The sequence below is a fragment of the Leptidea sinapis genome, chromosome 25 (assembly GCF_905404315.1).
Source record: "Leptidea sinapis chromosome 25, ilLepSina1.1, whole genome shotgun sequence".
Taxonomy (NCBI): domain Eukaryota; kingdom Metazoa; phylum Arthropoda; class Insecta; order Lepidoptera; family Pieridae; genus Leptidea; species Leptidea sinapis.
Genome location: NC_066289.1, coordinates 9,146,421 through 9,168,274, shown reverse-complemented (window position 1 = coordinate 9,168,274; position 21,854 = coordinate 9,146,421). Strand labels below are relative to the sequence as shown.

Genomic DNA, 21,854 nt, shown 5'->3' with positions numbered 1-21,854 from the left:
ATCATTATACTAAAGAATGATTCATTTAGTCATGAAATCATAGATGTGTCCCACGTTGTCACCTGCGTGAAAATAATTAGGCATAAAATATATATTATAGCTTTGATATTGGGAGGATCCTTTGCATCGGATGCCCTCTAGATTATGGGTTCCACAACGGCGCCTATTTCTGCCGTGAAGAATTAATGTGTAAGCATTACTGTGCTTCAGTCTGAAGGGAGCCGTAGCTAGTGAAATTACTGGGCTAATGAGACTTGACAACTTTTGTCTCAAGGTGACGAGCGCAGTTTTAGTGCCGCTCAGAATTTTTGGGTCTCGTCCTCTCGTTTTGTCATCCCTTATTTTCATATAATAAAATAATAAATAATAGTATTAATAGACGTATTGTATCTCCAGAAAACAAAGGAACAATATTTATTTATTTATTAAGAACTGCCACATTACAAACACTTTTACATCGGTATTAGTACATATTTTTGTGTAGTTCTGGTACGTGTAACTCTTACGGCGTACACAGCACTAATAACATAAAATTTATTTAAAATACGTACACTATTTGAAGAAATTTTAATTAAATATCAATAACCATTAGTGGACACGTAGATAAGTTCTGGAGCGTTTTATCTTCCACCCAACTTCACAAAAATTAATAAGGATTGATAGAGGTGAAACCTTACTGCTGGCGTATATTATTCCTCTTGAATATGTGTAAAAGTTTCCACTTAGAATTACAATATACAGTTATTATTAAAAATTAAAAGACAATGAGGGCATAGTGTCCCCTTACAATTCATAATAAGTATATAAGTCTACTACGTTAAGTTCGAGTAGGCTTATATAGGGAACGACCGTCTACCGTGATGATGCTACCAACTGTTAGTTGGCTCTACAGCAATGCCAACTAACTAACACGAATCAAGTTAACTAAGGATTTGAATATTATAGGCTTTTAGTTATTTCTAATCAGTGATAATTATATATAAAAGAAAAGATATATATATAAAAGAAAAGAATGCTGGGAGAGTTTCTTGCGCCGCTTCTTCTCTCTCAGAGCGCCATTTGTTTCCGAAGCGGTAGTAGTATCTAGTAGTATAAGAAATGACATCAAAAAGAATTCTAAAGGAATCAATTTTGAGAAAATAAATGCCTTTATGCCTTTATATAAAATAACAGTACTGACATAGTAATGAGTTAGTTATAAAAAATGTAATTATTACATGGGATATCCTATCATCAAGCTGACATATGTAGAATGAAATAAAATTAAATTGGACTCAATGGGACTTCCATAATAAGTCGTAAATCGTTTCTTCAAACGTCATGATCGCAGGCCGGCTACAGTCGATAGTTATTGGCAAATATTCGTCTCCTTCCCTAAAATATGTGCGAAGTGGGCGATGGCTGGTCGAAGCGACAACGATTTCTAATTATGACAGTAATTACACGGACGAGTAAAAAAACAAGGACTCCGCGCCGTGATATTAGCAAGTGAAGCACCGTTATACTAGTGTGTGTGCGGTTACGGGGGATACTAGTTACACATTTTTTTCTACCTTAAATAATTATATATGGCCACAAATATAATTATTTAAGATAAGAAAATATATAGTATCATATTTTACACTTTTTCACAACGAACGTCAGCATTTTTCAAAACATTTATTGACACGCAAACTGATCTGTCACAGACGATGACAATTTTCATAATGGCCGCCTATCGGCCTGTAGTAGTGTAAGTGTGTGCGTGGCTATGTATTTACACGTTAATCGGCTCGTTTTGGTGCTACACTGTTATGTAAGGTGACACGGAGTCCTTACTTTTTTAGTAGTCCGTGAGTAATTACAACCATCATGTTCACAAAGCATCCTAACACAAACGATGAATTCAAGCTCTACAGGTTGATGTATTCATGATACGATATTTTATATTTATACATTTTATTCTCTATTACATTTTATCAAATATTTGATGGTTAAAACGCTTTTAACTTTGAACACGATTCATGTATTGGATTCAGCAGCACATAACAAACTAATTTCTTTTGTATAATATTACAACCATTGTTAAATTACTCTAGTGATTGAAAATAGTGGCCGTTGTGTTTCTTGTATTTTCTTCTTACGAGATAGTCAAGGAATAACTGAATGGTTTACTAACTTAAAATAACTTTATTCAATAAACCCGATTTACAATGTTTACCGAGCTAAGACTATACACAGAATACTTAGTTTTACGGAAACTTACATTATATAGCATATTCTAATAATGAGAGTCACATTACTTATTTCACAGAAAGTGAACTGGTACATTAGCAATATTGTTTCCAGAAGGTTCTATACGTGTAAAGTAAATGGTCATAGGTACATTACTGTTGCTATGGTCTACGATGGCTGACAAAGCATTAACTTTACCCGAACATATTGTAGATTCTTTAATTTAAAAGAAATGTGTATATTGACGATTCAAAAGCGCTTAAATTAAGCCTAATTGAATAAAGTTTATTTGACTTTGACTTTTTATCGTCACCACTATCCGTTTTTATTCGAACGCAACTTCACTTTTTCATGTAAGTTGATAATTTTCAGATTAATATTCTCAACGTCTTTGTACACGATGGACGCCTTAGAGTACTTCCTAAAGCTTATCAACAAGTGGAGCCTCGGCAAGGAGTACTACCGGCTCGACGGGTCCGTGCCGGCCGAAGTACGCCAGAAGTGGTGTCGCGAGTTCAACGCTGAAACCAACCACAATACCAAGTAAGTATCACCGACCTTTCTGGAACGTGAAGCCCTCTCCCGTTCCCCTTTCACCCCCTCGCGCTCGTCCTGTTGCATCAGTACGGTTTGCAGTTTCATTACCGTTAGGTACATGACGTGATATTTTCGTGCTATCACTGCTTTGTTTGTGAAGTTTTCATTGACTTTTGTTAATAGTTCTGTAGTTTCTGTTGTTCTGTGTCGCTATAATAGTACTGCCAGAAAAATTAATACTTTTGTTTACTCCAGATTATAATCACCATTACAACACAGCACGTTAACATCTAATGTTTCAAAGTGACGATTGTAGTACTGCTCTCGAATTTTTGGGGTTTCCAAGAATCCTGAACGGCACTGCATTGTAATGGACAGGAAGTATCAATTACCATCAACTGGACGTCCTGCTAGTCTCGTCCCTGATTGTCATAAAAAAATGTGTGTTGTACGTCAGATTGTTCCTGATATCAACGCGCGCCGGATGTCTCGGCCTCAACATGACAGCCGCTAACCGCGTCATCATCCTGGACACCTCATGGAACCCGGCGCACGACATACAGAGCATCTTCCGCGTCTATCGCTTCGGCCAGAAGAAGGATTGCTATATCTACAGACTCGTCGCCTTGGTTAGTATTTTTGAAGTTATTACTTCTTATGGGAAGGTAAACCGCTTCGTTACGTAACGCGTTACGGCGCCAGTTTTCTCTTTCTCTCATGTGTACCGCAGCGGTGGGCAGGCTCCTCCTATCTCGAATTTAAGGTTCGAATCCCGGTAGGTGCAAGCATTTATATGATGAATATAGATGTTTGTTTCCGAGTCATGGATGTTTAAATGTATTTATGTATGTTTAAGTTAGTATATTGTATTAAATATATCATTGTCTTGTAACCCATAACACAGGCTATATATGCTTAACTTGGGGCAAGATAATTTGTGTAAAAAGTGTGTCAATATTATTATTATTATCTTATTCTAACCAATTGTTACTTTTTTAGGATTAAATACTGATACTAATAATGTTCATACACAAAATTCTAATGTAGGTACATATTCAAGAATTGTAACTAAGTATAATTATGTTTTGTAATCAATAAAAGATATATTAATAAAAGTTAAGTAATAACCTAAGAATATTTCTCAAGTTAAACAATTTCAATATCAAATAGTTCAACTTAAATTAGTTTAAGTAATCACTTCTATCGGCACCTCTACTATATACCATTGGACTGGCGGCTGTCAAAGTGCTTTTGTGCCTGTTTGATATTAGCCATTTTGGCTGTTGGCCTTGTAGCGAGAGTCTGCGGTACTAATACTAGTGATGACAACCTAGTGGATAACATAGATGGTGAGAAACTATTTACAAAAAAAATGATACTTTATTACGTTGATTCTAGGAGTATAAATAACATGGAAAACGCACGAATTTAACTCAGATTATGGGTACCACAACGGCGCCTATTTCTGCCTTATAGCAGTAGTGTATAAGCATTACTATGTTTCGGTCTAAAGGGCGCTGTAGCTAGTGAAATTACTGGGCTAATGAGACTTAACATCTTATGTCTAAAGGTGACGAGCGCAATTGTAGTGCCGCTCAGAATTTTTGGGTTTTTCAAGAATCCTGAGCGGCACTGCATTGTAATGGGCAGGGCGTATCAATTACCATCAGCTGAACGTCCTGCTCGTCTCTTCCCTTATTTTCATAAAAAAAAGTCTACGTTACGTTAAAAACATCTGAAATTTTGACAGAGTGTGAGATGTATTTTGACATTCATAAAGCAATTTCATTCGATTTTGCAGGGGACAATGGAGCAGAAAATATATGAGCGGTCTGTGACAAAGACGGCTGTTGCCTGTCGAGTCGTTGACGAGCAGCAAATAGATAGGCATTACAACTCGGCCGAGCTCACCGAACTATACAGGTGTTTAAATTAAATTTAACTTTTATGTTACACTTATCAGCCGTTTGCAAGTATACAGTATGAAAAACGTGTGGACTTACTGTATAATAAAATAAATAAAATCAACAATATACATGAAAAATCATGAATGCACGAAAATAATTATTAAGCGGATAAAGTTTTATAATTATGAAGATACAGAAAACCTACTTATACTTAGGTTAAGTGTTCTTTCAAACTAACACACACACTCACCAATACTGTATACAATCACACACATACATTCAAATACACACCCAGCATATTAAGTTTAGATACTCACATATCAATTGTTATAATGTTATTATTGTTAGTAGTTTTCATTCTCTTAGTTTATAATATTTAGGTATGTTGAGGTAAACTTGTTTATTATTACATCATGTTATTATGTTTTTGCTATAGAATAGCGGGGCCTTCTACTACAGGCAACTCATGCTTAAAAGGAGACTCCAACACTGATATTTTAAATTTTGTAATTTGTTGTAATAAAAATATTATTATTACAATTATCAGCTTTGTAGACCTGTGTAACAAAGATTTAATAAATATTGAGAAAAAGACGAACCCAATACAGTTCAGTGCCCCCGACGATCCTTGAAAATCACAAACTTCTGGGTGGCATTGCACTAGCGCTCATTCCGTTGAGACATAATATATTCTCCCACATCGGAAATTTGGCCAATTATATTTTATAGTGGGGTATTATATAGGAAAGGTTCTAAAATTAACCCTAGTAAGAGCACAGAACAGGCTAACCGCCGTACTCATAGTCGTTTGAGGAATACTTAAATAGTTCAAAATGTTCACTCCTATAGTCGCTTAAGGATTCCTTTATAGGCCCTAGGAATACTTAACCCTAAGTATCGTCGAACCTATACTTAAATGTTAAGGAATGGTTTTGACATTTACATGATATTATATTATGATATTAGCTAACTCGATAGACGTTGTTCTATAGATAATTAAAAAAATACTGTTTTACAGGAATTTGCCAATAATATTTCAAAACATCAAGAATTATTTCGTAAAAAATGCTTCCTGTTATTATAATAAAATTGTATCACAACGGAGCTGTTAAACCGTGCGTCACCAAATTCTCTCATAGAAAATATGTCCATACAAAACAAATATTGAAAATAAAAACAATTATGGGTCCCAAATCGAAATAAAAACTATTTTATATCCCAAGTTGGTCTAAACTGCACTCCATGAAGTAATCCCCATTAAAATCCGTTCATTAGTTTAGGAGTCCATCGCGGACAAACAACGTGTCACGTAATTTATATATATTAAGATTATATATTGATAGTGCACTCATTTTCTATATGATAAGGCTGTATGGTATGTAAGGACGTATCCTTCTGGGAACGCTTCTATCGATTTCTGTGGAGGTACAGATGAAGGTCCACCTCCTGTTTTAAACAGGCTGCCACGTTCATTTGCTCGAGCTTTATAAACGTAACTTATCATTTGTAATGAATTTCACGTAAAACATATTCCCAAAACACAAAACAACACCAATCATAGTCGAAGACACTGGCTGAATGGACGGATATTGTAACAATAAAAAATAACCAGTCAGTTTATTTTATTCGGTGTTTTCAGATAATTATGGAGTTACCTGCTATTCAATATATTTGGAAAACAAAATAAAGAATCTTAAATAAGTGTTTATGAATAAAAAGAAATTAATTTGTCTTATTATTTTTTATACTTGTATCACATATAATTTATCGATATCCTGCATTAGACATATGTAACAGTATGAAAACTAGCTACAAACGTTCGATGTGACACACCCACACAAACATGCGCATTAACGAGGCCCCTAAGCGGTTTTCGCGGTGTTGTGCAGTAGCGAGTGTCGCGTCAAGACGACTGTCACGTTGTTTTTTCAAATTTGTTTCCGCGATCTTTTTAAAAATTCCAGCGTATTGTGTGGTATCCGGCTGTTTGAACTCGGCTCCATCAAAACCGGAGCTATCGTTTAAAACTATAAAGTAGTATATAAAGAATGATTTATCGTTATTTACGATATCGCTATGTTTAGTAGGCATTCGAATTATAAGTCCGTGAGATCGATTATAGTAAATTCGTAAACATAATTCAAAATGTTGAACTAAGATGGGGGCTGCAATATTTATTATCAAGTTTATTTATGAGTGTGGTTTAATGGTTTTCGAGCATCAATCGATATTCAGCAGTGGAGTAATAGGATTTACGACAAAGCCATTTTTTTTATAAAACATTTAAATTTATTTATAGATAATGCCTGAACAGTTGCTGGGACTTTATTATAGAAGTGTATACATTTACCCTTAAAGCTACTATGTATCTTATGAAGCCTACTAGAATTAGTTACAAGCAATCCCTTATTTCTAGTGTTATAATAATGAAAATCACTATTAAGAGCAAAAAGGTGACGATTTTTGTGAACATATACTAAATTTTCATAAATGTACTGACAATGAAGTCATAATATTTATTTCTTTAAATTTTTCTTTAAGAGACTGTCTATAACCAAGCTGATATATAGCACGAACAGCTCTCTTTTGCAGAGCAAATACTATATCAATGTCAGCAGCATGACCCCATAGTAATATACCGTACGTCATGATGCTGTGAAAATAACTGAAGTACACTTATCTAGCCGTCGCAACATTCGTGTACTCTCTAATCTTTCTAACTGCATATGCCGCAGAGCTGAGTCTATCTGCTAGATGGGGGCAATATGTGGACCCCACTGAAGCTTTTTATCTAACGTGATATCCAAGAAGACCGTAGTGTACACAAGTTCCAATCTCTGGTCATTTATAAGTACGTTGGTTTGTACATCCGCTGTGTTTGGTGTAATGAACCGTAAACACTTTGTTTTACCGTAAACCAACGCACTATCTTTGAGAGTGCATTGTTTACCTCGTCATCAATATCCGCACGTCGCTTCACTTTAAAAATAAGTGAAGTATCAGCAAACAATACAATCTCATGGCTATCATCTACCACAAACGGTAGATCGTTAATATATATAAGAAACAAGAAAGGACCGAGAATAGAACCCTGTGGAACACCTATTCCCACAGGTTTACCCGAAGACTGTTTGCCATTTACATCGACTATCTGAACTCTTTAGCCGATATATGATTTTAACAGATTTAAGGCTCTATTTTTCACTCCATAATGTTTTAGTTTTAAGAGTAAAGTTTCATGGTGGACGCAGGCAAATGCTTTGGACAAATTACAAAAAATGCCCAATGCATCCTGTGACTTCCCAGGCGTCAAAGATGTGCTCAATGAGTAGACTCATTGAGCACATTTTTGTACCCGCATTAATTGTTGATAAGCCCCTAGTGAAACCAAACTGATTTTTGTTCATTAATTTACAAAAATGCATATGTAGCTGTTGAAGCAAAAGTTTTTCAAATATTTTACTAAAAACAGGCAGCACTGAAATAGGTCTGAAATTAGCAGGGTCAAAAGAACTGCCCGATTTAAACAAAGGTATAACTTTGCTGTATTTCATGAGGTCAGGGAACACACCCTCATCTATGCATTCATTAAATATTATTGCTAATTCGGGTGCTATAATGTCAAGTATGTATTTTACAATATTAGTCGAATGGCCCCATAGGTCTTTTGTATTTTTTAGGTTAATTAATTTGAAGATTTTTATTATATCGCTACTTGTAACCTACTTAAATTTCAAATCAGTGTAAGATACTGGTACGTGTAATTTAAGCATATCATATGCTGCTTTTGGCGAAGAGTTAAGGTCTTTGGTCGTGACAATCGGGATTTCGGAGAAGTATTTATCAAATTCATTTGCAATTTCTATTTCCGAATTTATAACGCGATTATTAATATTCAAACAGATAGAGGTGTTACGGCGATTCCATCTACCAGTTTCATTGTTAATTACACTCCAAGACGCTTTTACTTTATTATTACTGTTTTTAATTTTATCTGCAATGAAACGTGTTTTCGCTTCATGACAAACTACTTTAAAGAGCTTGGAGTATTTTTTACATGTATTTTAAATTCTTCACTATTATTGTAATGTTTCTCATAATAAAGGTCATATAAGCGTTTACGACTTTTGTGGATACCCATTGTTGCCCAAGCATTAAAACAATGTTTTTTGTTTACTGTCACCGTGACTGGAGTAAAAATCCTGTCAAATTCCTCACAGAAGGAATTGAAGACTAAGTTATAGTGAAAATTAGCAGTTTCACCACAGTGAAAGTAAAAATAAAAATGGTATCGTATTTACCAAATTATTTCTAAACCTCTCAAGACGGCTACCCGTAACTGGTATAATCGTCACCTGTTTTGGTCTGACATTGTCCAATCTTGTATTTACTTTTATAAGTTGCCCACTATGGTCGGACTGAACATTATTAATTATGAGTTTACTAGTAATAGTAACATCTGTAATAATATTATCTAAACAGGTTGCTGTTGTAGAAGTGATTCTAGTAGTAGTCTGGTTCCCAAAATACATTGAACAAATTAAAACTTTGAAATAAATTTTTAAGGCTAGTACAATTCGCCGAAGGTTCAAGCAAGTTTATATTTAAATCTCCACACACTACAATTGACTTGCTGGTTTTGCTAAATTTTGATAGTACCTCCTCCAACATAGAAATGTTGGAATTGTTCATATGATGCAGTGGTGGGGCGATATACACTTACAATAATAAATTGCTTTAGTTCTATACAAGCTATCTCAATTAGTTGTTCTATAGAGAGATTAACAATATCTCTTCTATTTTTACATTTTAGTCTGTTATTAATAATAATTAGGGAACCTCCATGTATTGCCTTACTTCTACAAAACGAACTGACTACTTTATGTTCTCTAAAATTAAACTGGAGCTGATGACTCTTACGCCAATGTTCTGTAATACATAATATATCTATATTACAGCAGCTCAAAAACAGTTCAATTTCTAATTCCTTACTTGAGATACCTTGTATATTCTTTATGCAAACCAACACCTTTTCTGATGAAAATGACTAAGAGAATATTTTACAGACGTTCGCAATGGCTTCGTTTTAAAGTTACACCTGCCATCTTGGATCTCGAAATAGGTTTTTGTAATTTACACTCCCGAAAATTTCGAAAATGATACCCATATTGATTTCATTGAAAATGTCACATCCGCCATCCTGGATCTCGAAATGGCTGTCATATTTGTAATTGACACTCCTGGAAATCTAGAAAATGATACCCATATTGATTTTATTGATAAAGTGATATCCACCATCTTGTATCTCGAAATAAATGTTAATTGTACTTAATTGACACTCACGAAAACAATAATTGCCCCCTCTAGACATGTTCGTGGGGTGAATGTAGGGAAGAGTTTCTTAAGAATAGTGGTAGAAGTAAAACTTTTTTAAAGTTTCCAATTAAAAAATGATTCCCAAGAAGAAATTTCCAAGGAAAACTCTCAATAAAATGTTGTTTAAAGATATAACAGTCATAATGTACACTATAATATTATATTAGACACTGTCTACTGTCATACGCTTACATAGACTATTCACAAAACTCGTACGCTTTTTTACGCTCCGCAACGCCCCATAAGGAACTTCGTGCCAAAAATACAGTCGAATTGATAACTTCCTCCTTTTTTAAAGTCGGATAGAAAAGCAACCTGACAACCCTATTGCTGCAATGGAGTGTAGACACGTGTAGGTTAGTATTTTATCAACAAGGCTTAGTTTCCATACTGTTACCATATGTCTACTGTACCTTAGCTAAGGGAAGCAAAAGTGACGTCTCTGGAATAGAACTCTCCTTAGTAGGTTAAGAGCGCTTTCGCACTACGTCCGATTCGTATCTGTGGAAAACGGCCCGGGCTAGTCGTAGAACTATTTCTAACGACTGACGGAAATAAATTGGACGACGGAAGCCGGATCTAGTGCGTAAACTACCATAGAAATAGTTCTACTACTTCGGGTTGTGTCTTCACGGGTACGTATTGGATTCGAATCGGACATAGTGGGAATGCGCTCTAAAGCATACTTAGCTAAGTACTCCTTAGCACTAAGATAAGGAACGACTGCGGCGTGCGGCGGTGTATGTCAATAGTTTATATTTATTGATGAATAATTAAATGAATAGGCTATCTACTGTAAACTAGATCCTGTAGATGAAGTGACAACCTGAGAGTTGAAAAGTACATACCAAGATTTATGACCGATACGTCACCCGAACGTTTTGCTCAGTGGAAGAGCGCTCGGAACCCTTGAAGTCGCGGGTTGGAGTCCCGCATAGTTCATAAATTTTGTTTATAAATTTAATTTGTAGTCAAATAATTATGTACATACATGAAGCCTGGACGAGGACGGTTGGGGCGTGCTGGCGGGAGTGGCCGCGGGCGTGCGAGACGCGGCTCTGTTGCGGGTGGCGGCCGGCGGGGCGCTGCACGCGGTGCGGGAGCATGACTCCTTGTTGCGGGGCTCCGAGCCCGCGCTGCCGGAGCACGAGCGGGCCGAGGCCTGGGACGCGTTCCAGAAGGAGCACGCTAACCCCCGTACGTAACACTATACTCACCATTCGTTATCTATACTCTGTAACTACTGCCATATTATATTACGTACCTGCGATCTTATAATTTTACAATGTCTGTTTTATCCCGCAGATATGAACAATTTTGGCATTGTTAAATTAAAAAAACCAAAAAAAGCAGAAATTAAATCTTATAAAGAACCATCACAACCGAACAAAGATCTCCAAGAAGAACACAAGAGTAAAACCGAAATTAAACAAGAAGAGGCACCATTGAATCAGGGCGATGATATCGCGAACGAAGCTGTCGTCAAAGAGATAATGCAAATACTAATAAGTAGAAAATTCCATGAAAATCTGAAGCCGAAAGAAAAGACTGGACTAATATCCACGGTGCGGCAAATGGTTGCTTCCGGTATGAATGAAGGTTTCAGTTTCAATAATCCTATCACAGCTGGTATCGCTAGAGTTCTGATGCAAGGTGAACAACAGGCTTATATACCACCAGCCACTGATATTGAGCCTGATGATGTTCAATATCCAGCTGATTGTAGTACATCGAGTAAAACAGAAGATATAAAACCAGAAGTAATTAATAAAACGCTACAAAATGAGAGAGGTTCAGGTTCTGGTCGTTCTCGACGATCAAGAGATAATCCTCTCATGACCGAATATGCATGCGAAAGTGATGATGCAATACTGGATACAAATGATGATGAATGGACTATTAAATCGATTAGCCAATATCAGGCAAGGAAATTAAATAAGACTATCGATGAAAAGAATAAAAATACGCATAAGTCAAAAAATAAAAAACAAAAAAACAAAGCAAAAAAAAATGAAACACACATTGAACTAAAAAATGAGGTCAAAGAGTATGATAGCATTATACTTAGTGATGAAGAAGAAGAGTCATCATTAGTAACAGATTCATTGAACAGTAAAAATGTTAATGTGCTGAGTGACAAGGAAGAGGAATCATCAAAATTAAAAGGTTCATCAAAGAATAACAAAAAAGAAAAAGCCACATCAAAAATAAAAGGTTCATTTAATAACAATATAAATGTACTCAGTGATGAGGAAGGGGATTCATCAACGTTAAAAGGTTCATCAAAGAATAACAAAAAAGAAAAAGTCACACCAAAAGTAAAAGGTTCATTTAATAACGATATAAATGTACTCAGTGATGAGGAAGACGAACTATCGAAATTTCAAGGTCCACATTGGTGGAGTAACAAAAATATAAATATACTCAGTGATCAGGAAGAAGAATCACAAAAATTAAAAGATACTTCATATAACGGAAATATAAATGTACTTAGTGACGAGGATGAGGAATTATCAAAATTAAAAAGACGTCGATCCAACAGAAAATTAAATATACTCAGTGACGAGGTAAAAAAATCATCAACATTAAAAGAATCCTTAAATAATATTAATATACTCAGTGACGACGAAGAAGAATCATCAATAGACTTATTAAAACTTAAAAAGCAAAAGGTGGATTCAGATGGTCCATCATTATTAAGAAAAAAAACGAAAGACAAAAAGGAACCCGAGAAAGTAGGGAAAGAAAAAAAAGGTAAATCATACAAAATAACGAACAAAATAGATAAAGAACAAAATGAAGATGTGGTAGTACTGGAGGACGTATGGTCTGATTTGAAAATAAAATTCAATAATAAAGAACAAAGCAAAGAGAAAGAAGAAACTGTTCCATTGCATGCTATGTTCCTAAACAATCCAAATTTTATAAAGCTGGTCGCTCATAAGTACGTGGATGGCAATTCGATGTTGGACGCTGACGCAGCGCTTCTCGCAGCGCAGTACAGCACACAGAAAGCGCTTAAAGAGATCGAGTCGACCGGGAGACCTATCACGAGCGGACCTATTTATGAGATAGCTGTTCAGGTTAGTATTCTCTTTCTATGTCTTATTCCCCTCGCAGTAAATAAAACGTTTTGGGTTGAGAGAGCACATTGAGAACCCCTGTATTTGTTTCAAATTTAAATCAAAGTAACTTAATAAAATGTTATTATCATTTGTCGCAATAATGGTGTTTTACAGTTCAATTATCAACGAGCGCTCCTTGAAATATACCCGAAAAAAAGCGTAAATTCGGTTTGCAATTAGCAGAAAAATTGGGTAACTAATTAATCAAAAATCTCTAACACTCTATTTTTTTTATTTAAATCCATGTACATAAAGCTATCAACAAACCGGTATAATGAGTGTTTGGACTTTTTATGAGTTAGAAGTCCAGACTAGACATTAACGAATTTGACAATATCTCTTCTATTTGAAGGGTTTTCATACTATGTCGCTTATAAGCTTATTAAGAAAAGACAGAATAAGACATATATCACGTCAAAATTCTAACATTGAAATGTAACGTTACAGGCTCTTGGTCTAGATATGATGAAGAAGGTGAACGAAAACTTAAAATCAGGGAGTAGCGCCAAAGAAAAAAACATTCAGTCGACGACGGATTTATCTTTAAGCATCCGTGCACCAACTGTCGAAAAACCAAATATAAATTCTTGTCATAACGAAAGGCCTGATACTAAGTTGGGTACGCGGGAGAGTACGATAGTTTCAACTACTACTCCTGCGACTCCACTGTCTATGAGGCCGGGCGTCGTTCCCGTCGGAATGTAAGTATCACCTATTCATTTTTTTATTTATATACGATACGATATACTTAGATTCAAGTTAACTTTTTTTTGTTCAAATCTGTAATCGTGAATTTAAATCCTTATTCTAGAGCGTGGATGAATAGTTATTTTGTAAGAATAGGTGCACTTTCTACAATAAAAATTGATTTCTTCCTTCTATGTTCTAAGCAGCTATAATTCCTGCAGTACGCCTAATCTGGCAATACCAGATATACCACTGTGAAACTAAAGTTCGATTGAATTTTGATTCGGGCTTAGTACATTATCTGAGAGAATTTGCCAGCATACTTGTTATCTTTTAAAGCATATCTTACATTCAGATTTCAGTCAGAGTTTTCAACGCTTAGGCAAATCTAAACTTAATAATTAATATACAATCACAAATTGCAGGATTAGAAGAACACTCGCTCCCGTATCGACGAATTCTAATAATAATGTTGAAGAATGTATATTGCCTGATGAAGATGTTCCACTGGGCCCTGTCTTGACACCCAAACTTGAATTCAAAGCGAAATCTAACCCAATTATACTGCGATCCGTAACCGCTGGATGTAATACATTACCAACGCAACAGACAAAGCAAATGCAAAATGAAAATATTACGCCAATCCGACAAGTTGCAGAGCCACAACTGAAGTGCGTACAATTGAAAAAACAAATGTACGAAGTTGACTCTGTATTCTGTCTTGATAGCGACGACGACGACGTATCGATATCGGATATGCAGGATGCAACAAATGACGCATCTGACACCTCCAATAACCAATCAAAAAATCATGATATTAGCCCACCTCCAGCAACTAAGTATTTTAATATTTCTGCTAGCCAAGAAGCGCTAGCTGCTAATCCAACACAAAGATTTTTACCAGCTCAAGAGCAAATCGTATCTTCAGCGGCACCTATCCCAACTAATATCCCACCTATCCCATTGGGACCTCCAGTCAAATACGTGACACCTATAACAACAGTGGCCGATTCGTCTCAAACTACCACAAGTCAACCAAGCAACCAGACAGAAACAGTCCAACTCAAAAAAACCTACGTATTACCGCCCTCTGTCCAAAAAATGCTAGATCCAACCAAAAAATACGTTGTAGTAAAGGCTCGCTCGATAATTAACTCAAGTACCAGCCCTATGCCAGATGGAGTCCAAACTAGCAATAGTAAACCTTTAATCCAGAAAGCTAAAGCACCATCGATTGTAATAACAAGTCAAGGAAAACTCCAATTAGAACCAATACGTAGTGCACCGAAAACAACCACAGCTCCTATTCAAGAAACGTTAACAAACGATTCTAGTAAACTTTTAATGCAGGAAAGGGCTCCCATAAGTTCGACTAAAACTGAATCAAAACCCAGCACTTCAAATGTTAAGGTAAAAATGCCTGGAAATAGCAACACAAGGACAGGGTCAAAGTCTGTAGATCGTTCAGTAGAGAAGCAAGGTATAAAAATTGTTCAACAAGCAAAATATACGAATAAACAGAAAATACTTAATAATACTTTGACGACTGCTACTAAAAAAAAAGTGGTGCCGGAAAAAGATGATCCGATGAACATTTTTAAGTATGTAGTTCAGATTCAGGCCGAGAATTACGACAACCCAATCGCAACCCAATCGAAACCAAACAATCTCGACACACCGCGACCAAATATCTTAGGTAGACCAAAAAGTATCAATCCAACTAAAATAACAAGCACTATTCCCACGAAATTAGCACCGCTTTCAGCTAAAACCTCTTCAAATTTAGAACAGAAAGATAAGCTAGTCAAAGTTACTATAGTGACGCCTAAAAACAAGACAGAAGTCATAAAGTCTCGTATTCCGGATTCTATTGACCTCACGGATGCGCCATCAACTAAAAATGTCAACAAAAGAGTTGTCGATGTGGCCAGTTCGCCTCGAGCCGGCACCAGCCAACGGAAACCAAACAAGACTGACAAAAATAAATTCGCTGCTATCAACATGGTTGATCTTACGTAAGTGTCTGGAATCTTTATTATTTATTATATTAACGGGTGCTGTGAAGAACCGTCGCTTCATTACGCGTTTACTAGCACTGTCAGTGTTACAAAGTCTTATTACAACAACCAATGTGAAACGGACTTCCTTTTGCGATTATTCTATTACTATCCGGTATCCCGCCCGATTTTGAATATAAGGTTGGATACTAGATATATTTTTTGTCCCTAATAATAATTAGGTGTCTAATTTTAAAAACTTGATGTATTTATAGTAAGTTATATACCTACTATACTAAAACATATTGAAATTAATTTTAGGCACAACAAAACAAGTGGCGATAAAAGATCTTCAACATTGGTGGAAAAAAATCCGAGCAAAAAGGTCAAAGCTGAACAACGCAGTGAGTATGCTTTTTTAACTCTTAATCTGTTGGGAAGAGGAGTTATTTTCAGTATTTTTAAATCTCTGTATTTTAATAAGTGGACCAGAATGGTTTCAAACTTATCTCAACAAAATTATCTTTTTTTTTTATGGAATAGGAGGACAAACGAGTGTACGGGTCACCTGGTGTTAAGTGATCACCGCCACCCACATTCTCTTGCAACACCAGAGGAATCACAAGAGCGTTGCCGGCCTTTAAGGAAGGTGTACGCGCTTTTTTTGAAGGTACCCATGTCGTATCGTCCCGGAAACACCGCACAAGGAAGCTCATTCCACAGCTTTGTAGTACGTGGAAGAAAGCTCCTTGAAAACCGCACAGTGGAGGACCGCCACACATCCAGATGGTGGGGATGATATCCTAACTTGTGGCGTGTCGTGCGAAGGTGGAATCTCTTTGTCTTTATTATCTCCATGTGAATTTTTATAAGAAGAAATAGTAAAGAAATGCACTAATTGAATATAGTCCTACTTATTCACAATCAAGCTTTTGTCAAACAGACAGCGGACCGAAAGCGTTTCGAAGCGTTTTCAATTTGTTATGTATAGTCTTAGATTAAGGATTGGTCTCCACTGCGCTCCAACTAGATATCGCAGGCATAGTCGCAAAGTGACGTGATACTACCAAAGCGCCACATTTTCTGTTAAAGTTTGCTAATAATTGAATCAAAAATGCCGGGTTGCGTAGTAAAACTTTGTAAGAAATGATACTACAAGAAATAAGAAAGACACTGGGATCACACACATATGATAAGGAAGTATTATGTATTTTATTAATTTCAATGTAAAATAACACGAAGCGTATGTTACAAAATTTGAAAGATGCCATTGAGTGTCCAGATTCCACGCACACAACCATCTAATAGTTGCCGTAATAAAAAAGCTATTGTTCTTAGGTAGTGTGCGGTATCTAGTTAGAGCGCAGCTAAGACCAATCCTTAATCTAAGTGTATCGTTTGGATCTAATCACATAGAAAACCGAAAGGCGTGTCACGCCAGGACGAACCAAAAGCGAGCGCGCGAAGCGATCCGTGAGCGAGATAGTTGTATTAGCTGGCTTTGTATGCACGACGTCAGAGAACGAATGCGAGACACTTTTCGGTAACTTTGTCGTTTGACGTCTCCGCTTCGGTTCTCGGACATTTCTGTTTGACAATAACCCATCTAGAAAGTGAAACCGAAAGTTAATGATTTTTAGGATCATTATATGCAATATTTATTACAAAGTATTCTTATTTTTTTTTTGTTTCAGAACCACCACTTACACTAAAAGATTTCAACTTGGAGGATTTAGATGATATTATTGAATTAGAGTAGTGTTCAATATTATAATGTCAGATATATGGTCACCCTAGTTGGTTAACTGTTCCTTCCCGCAACCTTTACTATTGATCTCTGTTCTTTGGTGGGCCACAATTCATTATAATATATAATAGGTTGAACTACTATTGAACAATGTTTAGCGATTATTAAATATTAAAATTTTGATTCTATCTATCTATAAGATTTTTTTTTATTGTGATACATTTATTTTTTGTTTATTTGAATTGTTAACGACTGATTGAGTCTTATGTTAGAGCTGTAAGCAACTGGATTTATTGTGCTAAATAAGCGTCATATTATTTTTATTGCTTTATATTTTATTTAGTTAAGGTGATTAGTACATATTATATTAATTGTACGTAGTAGTATTAAAGTAAGGTATACATTATATTATGGAAGTAATAATGTAGACGAAATAATATTATTCCAACAAATATTTTCTCTATCAGATAGGTAGAGTATTGTGAATATTTTATGGACGTGTGATTATTATTTTTAAATTTAATACTTAAGAGTGTCAATCAGTGCCGGCAGAGAAAAGAAATGTGTGTTTTTCGCACTGACAGTATCCTTTGAGCCACCGTGGGTCGTATCTATAACACGCGATGATCCTGAGTGCACGGATGGTATATAGCAGCAGGCAGCAACTATTTTGTTTTGAGTATTCATTATCATTTCGAATATTATTGAATAAATGTCAATGTTTGTTTAATTCTAATGCTTTATGTAAATTGAATTAAATCTTTATGAAAAAAATCGAAGATTTTAACTAAATATGAATAAAACCCATCAACCATTTAAATATTTTTTACAAGTCATTCTCAACTGAAGTGTCATTGGGACATAAGACCAATTAAACTGCAAATCTTCAAAAGGCCCGTTCCGCGGATGGGCTTTTTCTTTCAGATTAGAGGTAATATACCCAGGCATCGTATTGGTGACAGTATGTTATACAGCCAATTGTTCGCCGTTATCTTTATAATATATATATAATTCTTCTGTGCGTGTGTTGACAGTGAACTCGTCCTAAACGGCTGGACCAATTTTGATGATTTTTTTCTGTGTTCCAGTGAATTTAAGATTGGTTTAGATTCTCAATTCAGTCATTATGTGTATGTTAGTGAACGATTCCTAAGGACTTGACCGATTTTTTAAATTAAAGACGTGTGTACAGGACAACGTGTCGGGTCCGCTAGTATATTTGTATAATTTTACACCACCACTATACATATTGTATAGGCAGTCTTTTCTGATTTTAATTTATTTGAAAAAGATAAATATAGGTACTAAAATCATGTTACGTTATGGGCGAAAATGGGATCAGTTATAGGCGAAAATAACATGATACTTAACCCACAAAAGAAATTAAAAACTGTATCTCTGTGAAGTTATATAAATTAACACATTCTTCCGTTAAATCATGTAGTGTCCTTCGAGTGCAAAAGTTGCGAAATTCAGGTGTATACTGTCTTTTACACTAGACTCATAGATACTGTACCGACTAATTTGCTGACAGGTAACTTTTTATTAAATTCAATCAGTAATAAGTAAGTGGTATCAATATTACTTTTAGTAACAGAAGTTGCCTGTCGAACCTGACGAAAAACGTCACAGAGATGATCACATTTATGTCTGAAAGAGGAATAGGTTCATAGAGATGGAGTTTCATTACGAAATGCTCGTTGAAGCTTCAGGCAATTTTCTTGTTGACAAGCCACAGCGAACATCATAAAAAACCATTAATCAACTTAACTGTGAACTGCTGTTGGAGTGTTCCATTTTCAAATACGAAATTTTTAAGTGAAAACTTCTTTACCCGCGTTGGACACTTTTTGGTACGGAAAAATCTTATGGGTTCGCGTCACCGACATGCTCTTGACTGGCGCACGCGATAAATAAATAATAATAAAAAATATAAATATTTATGTAGTTGACACTTTATGGATGGGCGAAATCTCGTGAGTCGCGTCACCGATATGCTTACAGCAGTATCTCTGCTTATACATATATTATGTGAATTTGATGGATGGAAATGGATTTAGTGAGAAGTTCGATGTGTACCTACTGTTCATTTTTTAAATATTATGTTTTGTTTGGTTAGGTAATATATTATGAAAATAAATTGAAATTAATAATTATCTGTTTTTAAACATTATGACAGTAACAGTCCAAAGTTTTCATTTCTATCGGCAGTCTGTACAGCTACCATTTTTTTACATAATTGTATTACAAAAGGCCAGTCCAGAAACATATTCAGTAGGTACCTGTAGCTCTCGTATTCAAGATACTTCTTCCCTTTTTCACCTCTAAGCAGTCTCTTTTCTGCTACTTTTTAGTCTAATCAACTTCTTGCACTCATAGTTTATCTGAAATTTGCCCTTTTTTAGGATCCCGTAGCGAATGGCAAGTCTGTCCCTGTCTGTCGCAGCCACTTTTTTCCGAAAGTATAAGAACTATACTGTTGAAACTTTGTAAGTAGGTGTATTCTGTGAAGAGCATTAAGATTTTCATACAAAAATAAGTAAAATGTTTAAAAGCCACTTGTGGTCAGGTCTGACAAGTAAGGATATCGGAGAACTCCGCGATCATTATTCGAAGTTCATTACGATAGACATCTGCTGTTATTTCTATACCAAATCTGAAGAAGCTATTGTAAATAACACGATGAAGTGACCGCCACACACACTCGAAGACAACTTCGCTTTAAGAATTGCGTCTTGAATACACTTTTCATCACGTGTCACAATGCAATAAAAAAAAGTCAGATTTGATTCAAATATGACATGAAACCATGCTGCTAATTCCTTGACAGCCTGATGCGAATCGGTCTCTACCATCGCATTCAATATTTATTAACCCTGGCGGTCTGGTCTTCCTCGGGGTTCATTTTTAAGCCGAAGTGTCTTAGTGATTAAACTAAAAACGCAAGGTGCCTTCATGAGGCGTGTCATCACCAATTACAGAATTGATAATGCGAGCTGTTTATGCTGCATAAGTTCCACGCCGGAACTCGTATTCAAAACCTAACTGATAGCTAGTTTTAATGTATCAATCTTCACTTTTATAACCGAACGAAAACACAATTGAAAATCGAACAATCCAATGTTTGAGCTGTCAGTTGAGTAAAAGTTTCACTCTGAAAGAAATTTTATTTACCTCCAAAACAACCAGTACGCCAAAACGGAAATTTTATACTTCAACCCCTATTATGGCTTAGTCTCAGTTTGCAATTGAAGTTGTATGTCCTTCGGTTTCCATCGAGCTGTGTCCAATATGAAGTGGTAGGCCCATCATTGCATCAAATGTAGCTTATTTCTAAACACCACTAGTAAAAAATCATGCTTTGTTTATCACTATCCTCAACATATTTAAGTGACCTTTTTTTTAAAGTGAAACCTTAAGTACATCGCCTCAAATTTTTTCGCCCATCTATCGCGTGTCGCATTACAAGCACACCGCGGCCGATTGTAGTATGGGTGAAGTTGTATCATTAATTTCATCTACTGCTTTCAAATCATTTGGCCGCGCGGTCTGACGTGCCGGAGGCCATTTTTTTGCCTCATGCCGGGGTATGTGTGTACGTTAGGGAGGATATCAGCTGTCGCCGTCTCGGCAATTTTGAGGGTAGGGACCTGTCCACTCTCTGGCTCCGCGTAGATTTAGAGGACCGCGTCCGCATCTATGCGTGTGTCTACAGGTCCCATAGTGGTAACGCAGAAACCGATCATCTCATGGGCTGCGTTCAAGCGGCAATTGACGACGTGCTTGCACAGATCCCCTCCGCTGAAATCGTAGTCTTGGGTGATTTCAACGGGCACAATGGCTTGGATCACGTACCACAGACTACGCAGGGCGATCTATGCATAATTTTGCATTGGCGTACGATCTGTCCCAATTGGTTGAGTCGCCAACGCGGCTCCCGGATGTGGATAGCCACATGCCGTCCTTATTAGATCTTCTGCTGACTACACATCCCGACGGTTACCAGGTCATTGTCGACGCCCCTCTCGGAACGTCCGACCATTGCCTAGTCAGGAGTGTAGTGCCTATCCGACGCCCACGTCGCAGACCACCAGCGACCCGCCGCGTTTGGCACTACAAGTCAGCAGATTGGGATAGGATGCGTTCCTTTTTTGCATCCTACCCTTGGAGCAGGGTTTGTTTCCCTTCGGATGATCCTAGTGCTTGCGCCGTTGCAGTAGCCGATGTGATACTACAGGGCATGGATATTTTTATACCAAGCTCT

The 21,854-nt window shown here is 36.3% G+C and overlaps 1 protein-coding gene across 2 annotated transcripts in view; it reads left to right on the top strand.

The window, feature by feature from the left end:
- LOC126972036 (uncharacterized) overlaps window positions 1–18,385 on the top strand; it is a 44,492-nt gene extending 26,107 nt beyond the window's left edge. For both annotated transcript variants that reach the window (XM_050818601.1, XM_050818600.1), the window contains 9 exons: window positions 2,587–2,757; window positions 3,209–3,380; window positions 4,553–4,674; window positions 11,032–11,231; window positions 11,340–13,117; window positions 13,607–13,860; window positions 14,272–15,861; window positions 16,165–16,247; window positions 17,538–18,385. In XM_050818601.1, the coding sequence (XP_050674558.1) occupies window positions 2,587–2,757; window positions 3,209–3,380; window positions 4,553–4,674; window positions 11,032–11,231; window positions 11,340–13,117; window positions 13,607–13,860; window positions 14,272–15,861; window positions 16,165–16,247; window positions 17,538–17,602 (4,435 nt within the window). In that variant the 3' untranslated portion in view covers window positions 17,603–18,385. The remainder of the gene's footprint in view (window positions 1–2,586; window positions 2,758–3,208; window positions 3,381–4,552; window positions 4,675–11,031; window positions 11,232–11,339; window positions 13,118–13,606; window positions 13,861–14,271; window positions 15,862–16,164; window positions 16,248–17,537) is intronic.
- Window positions 18,386–21,854: the final 3,469 nt, after the last annotated feature.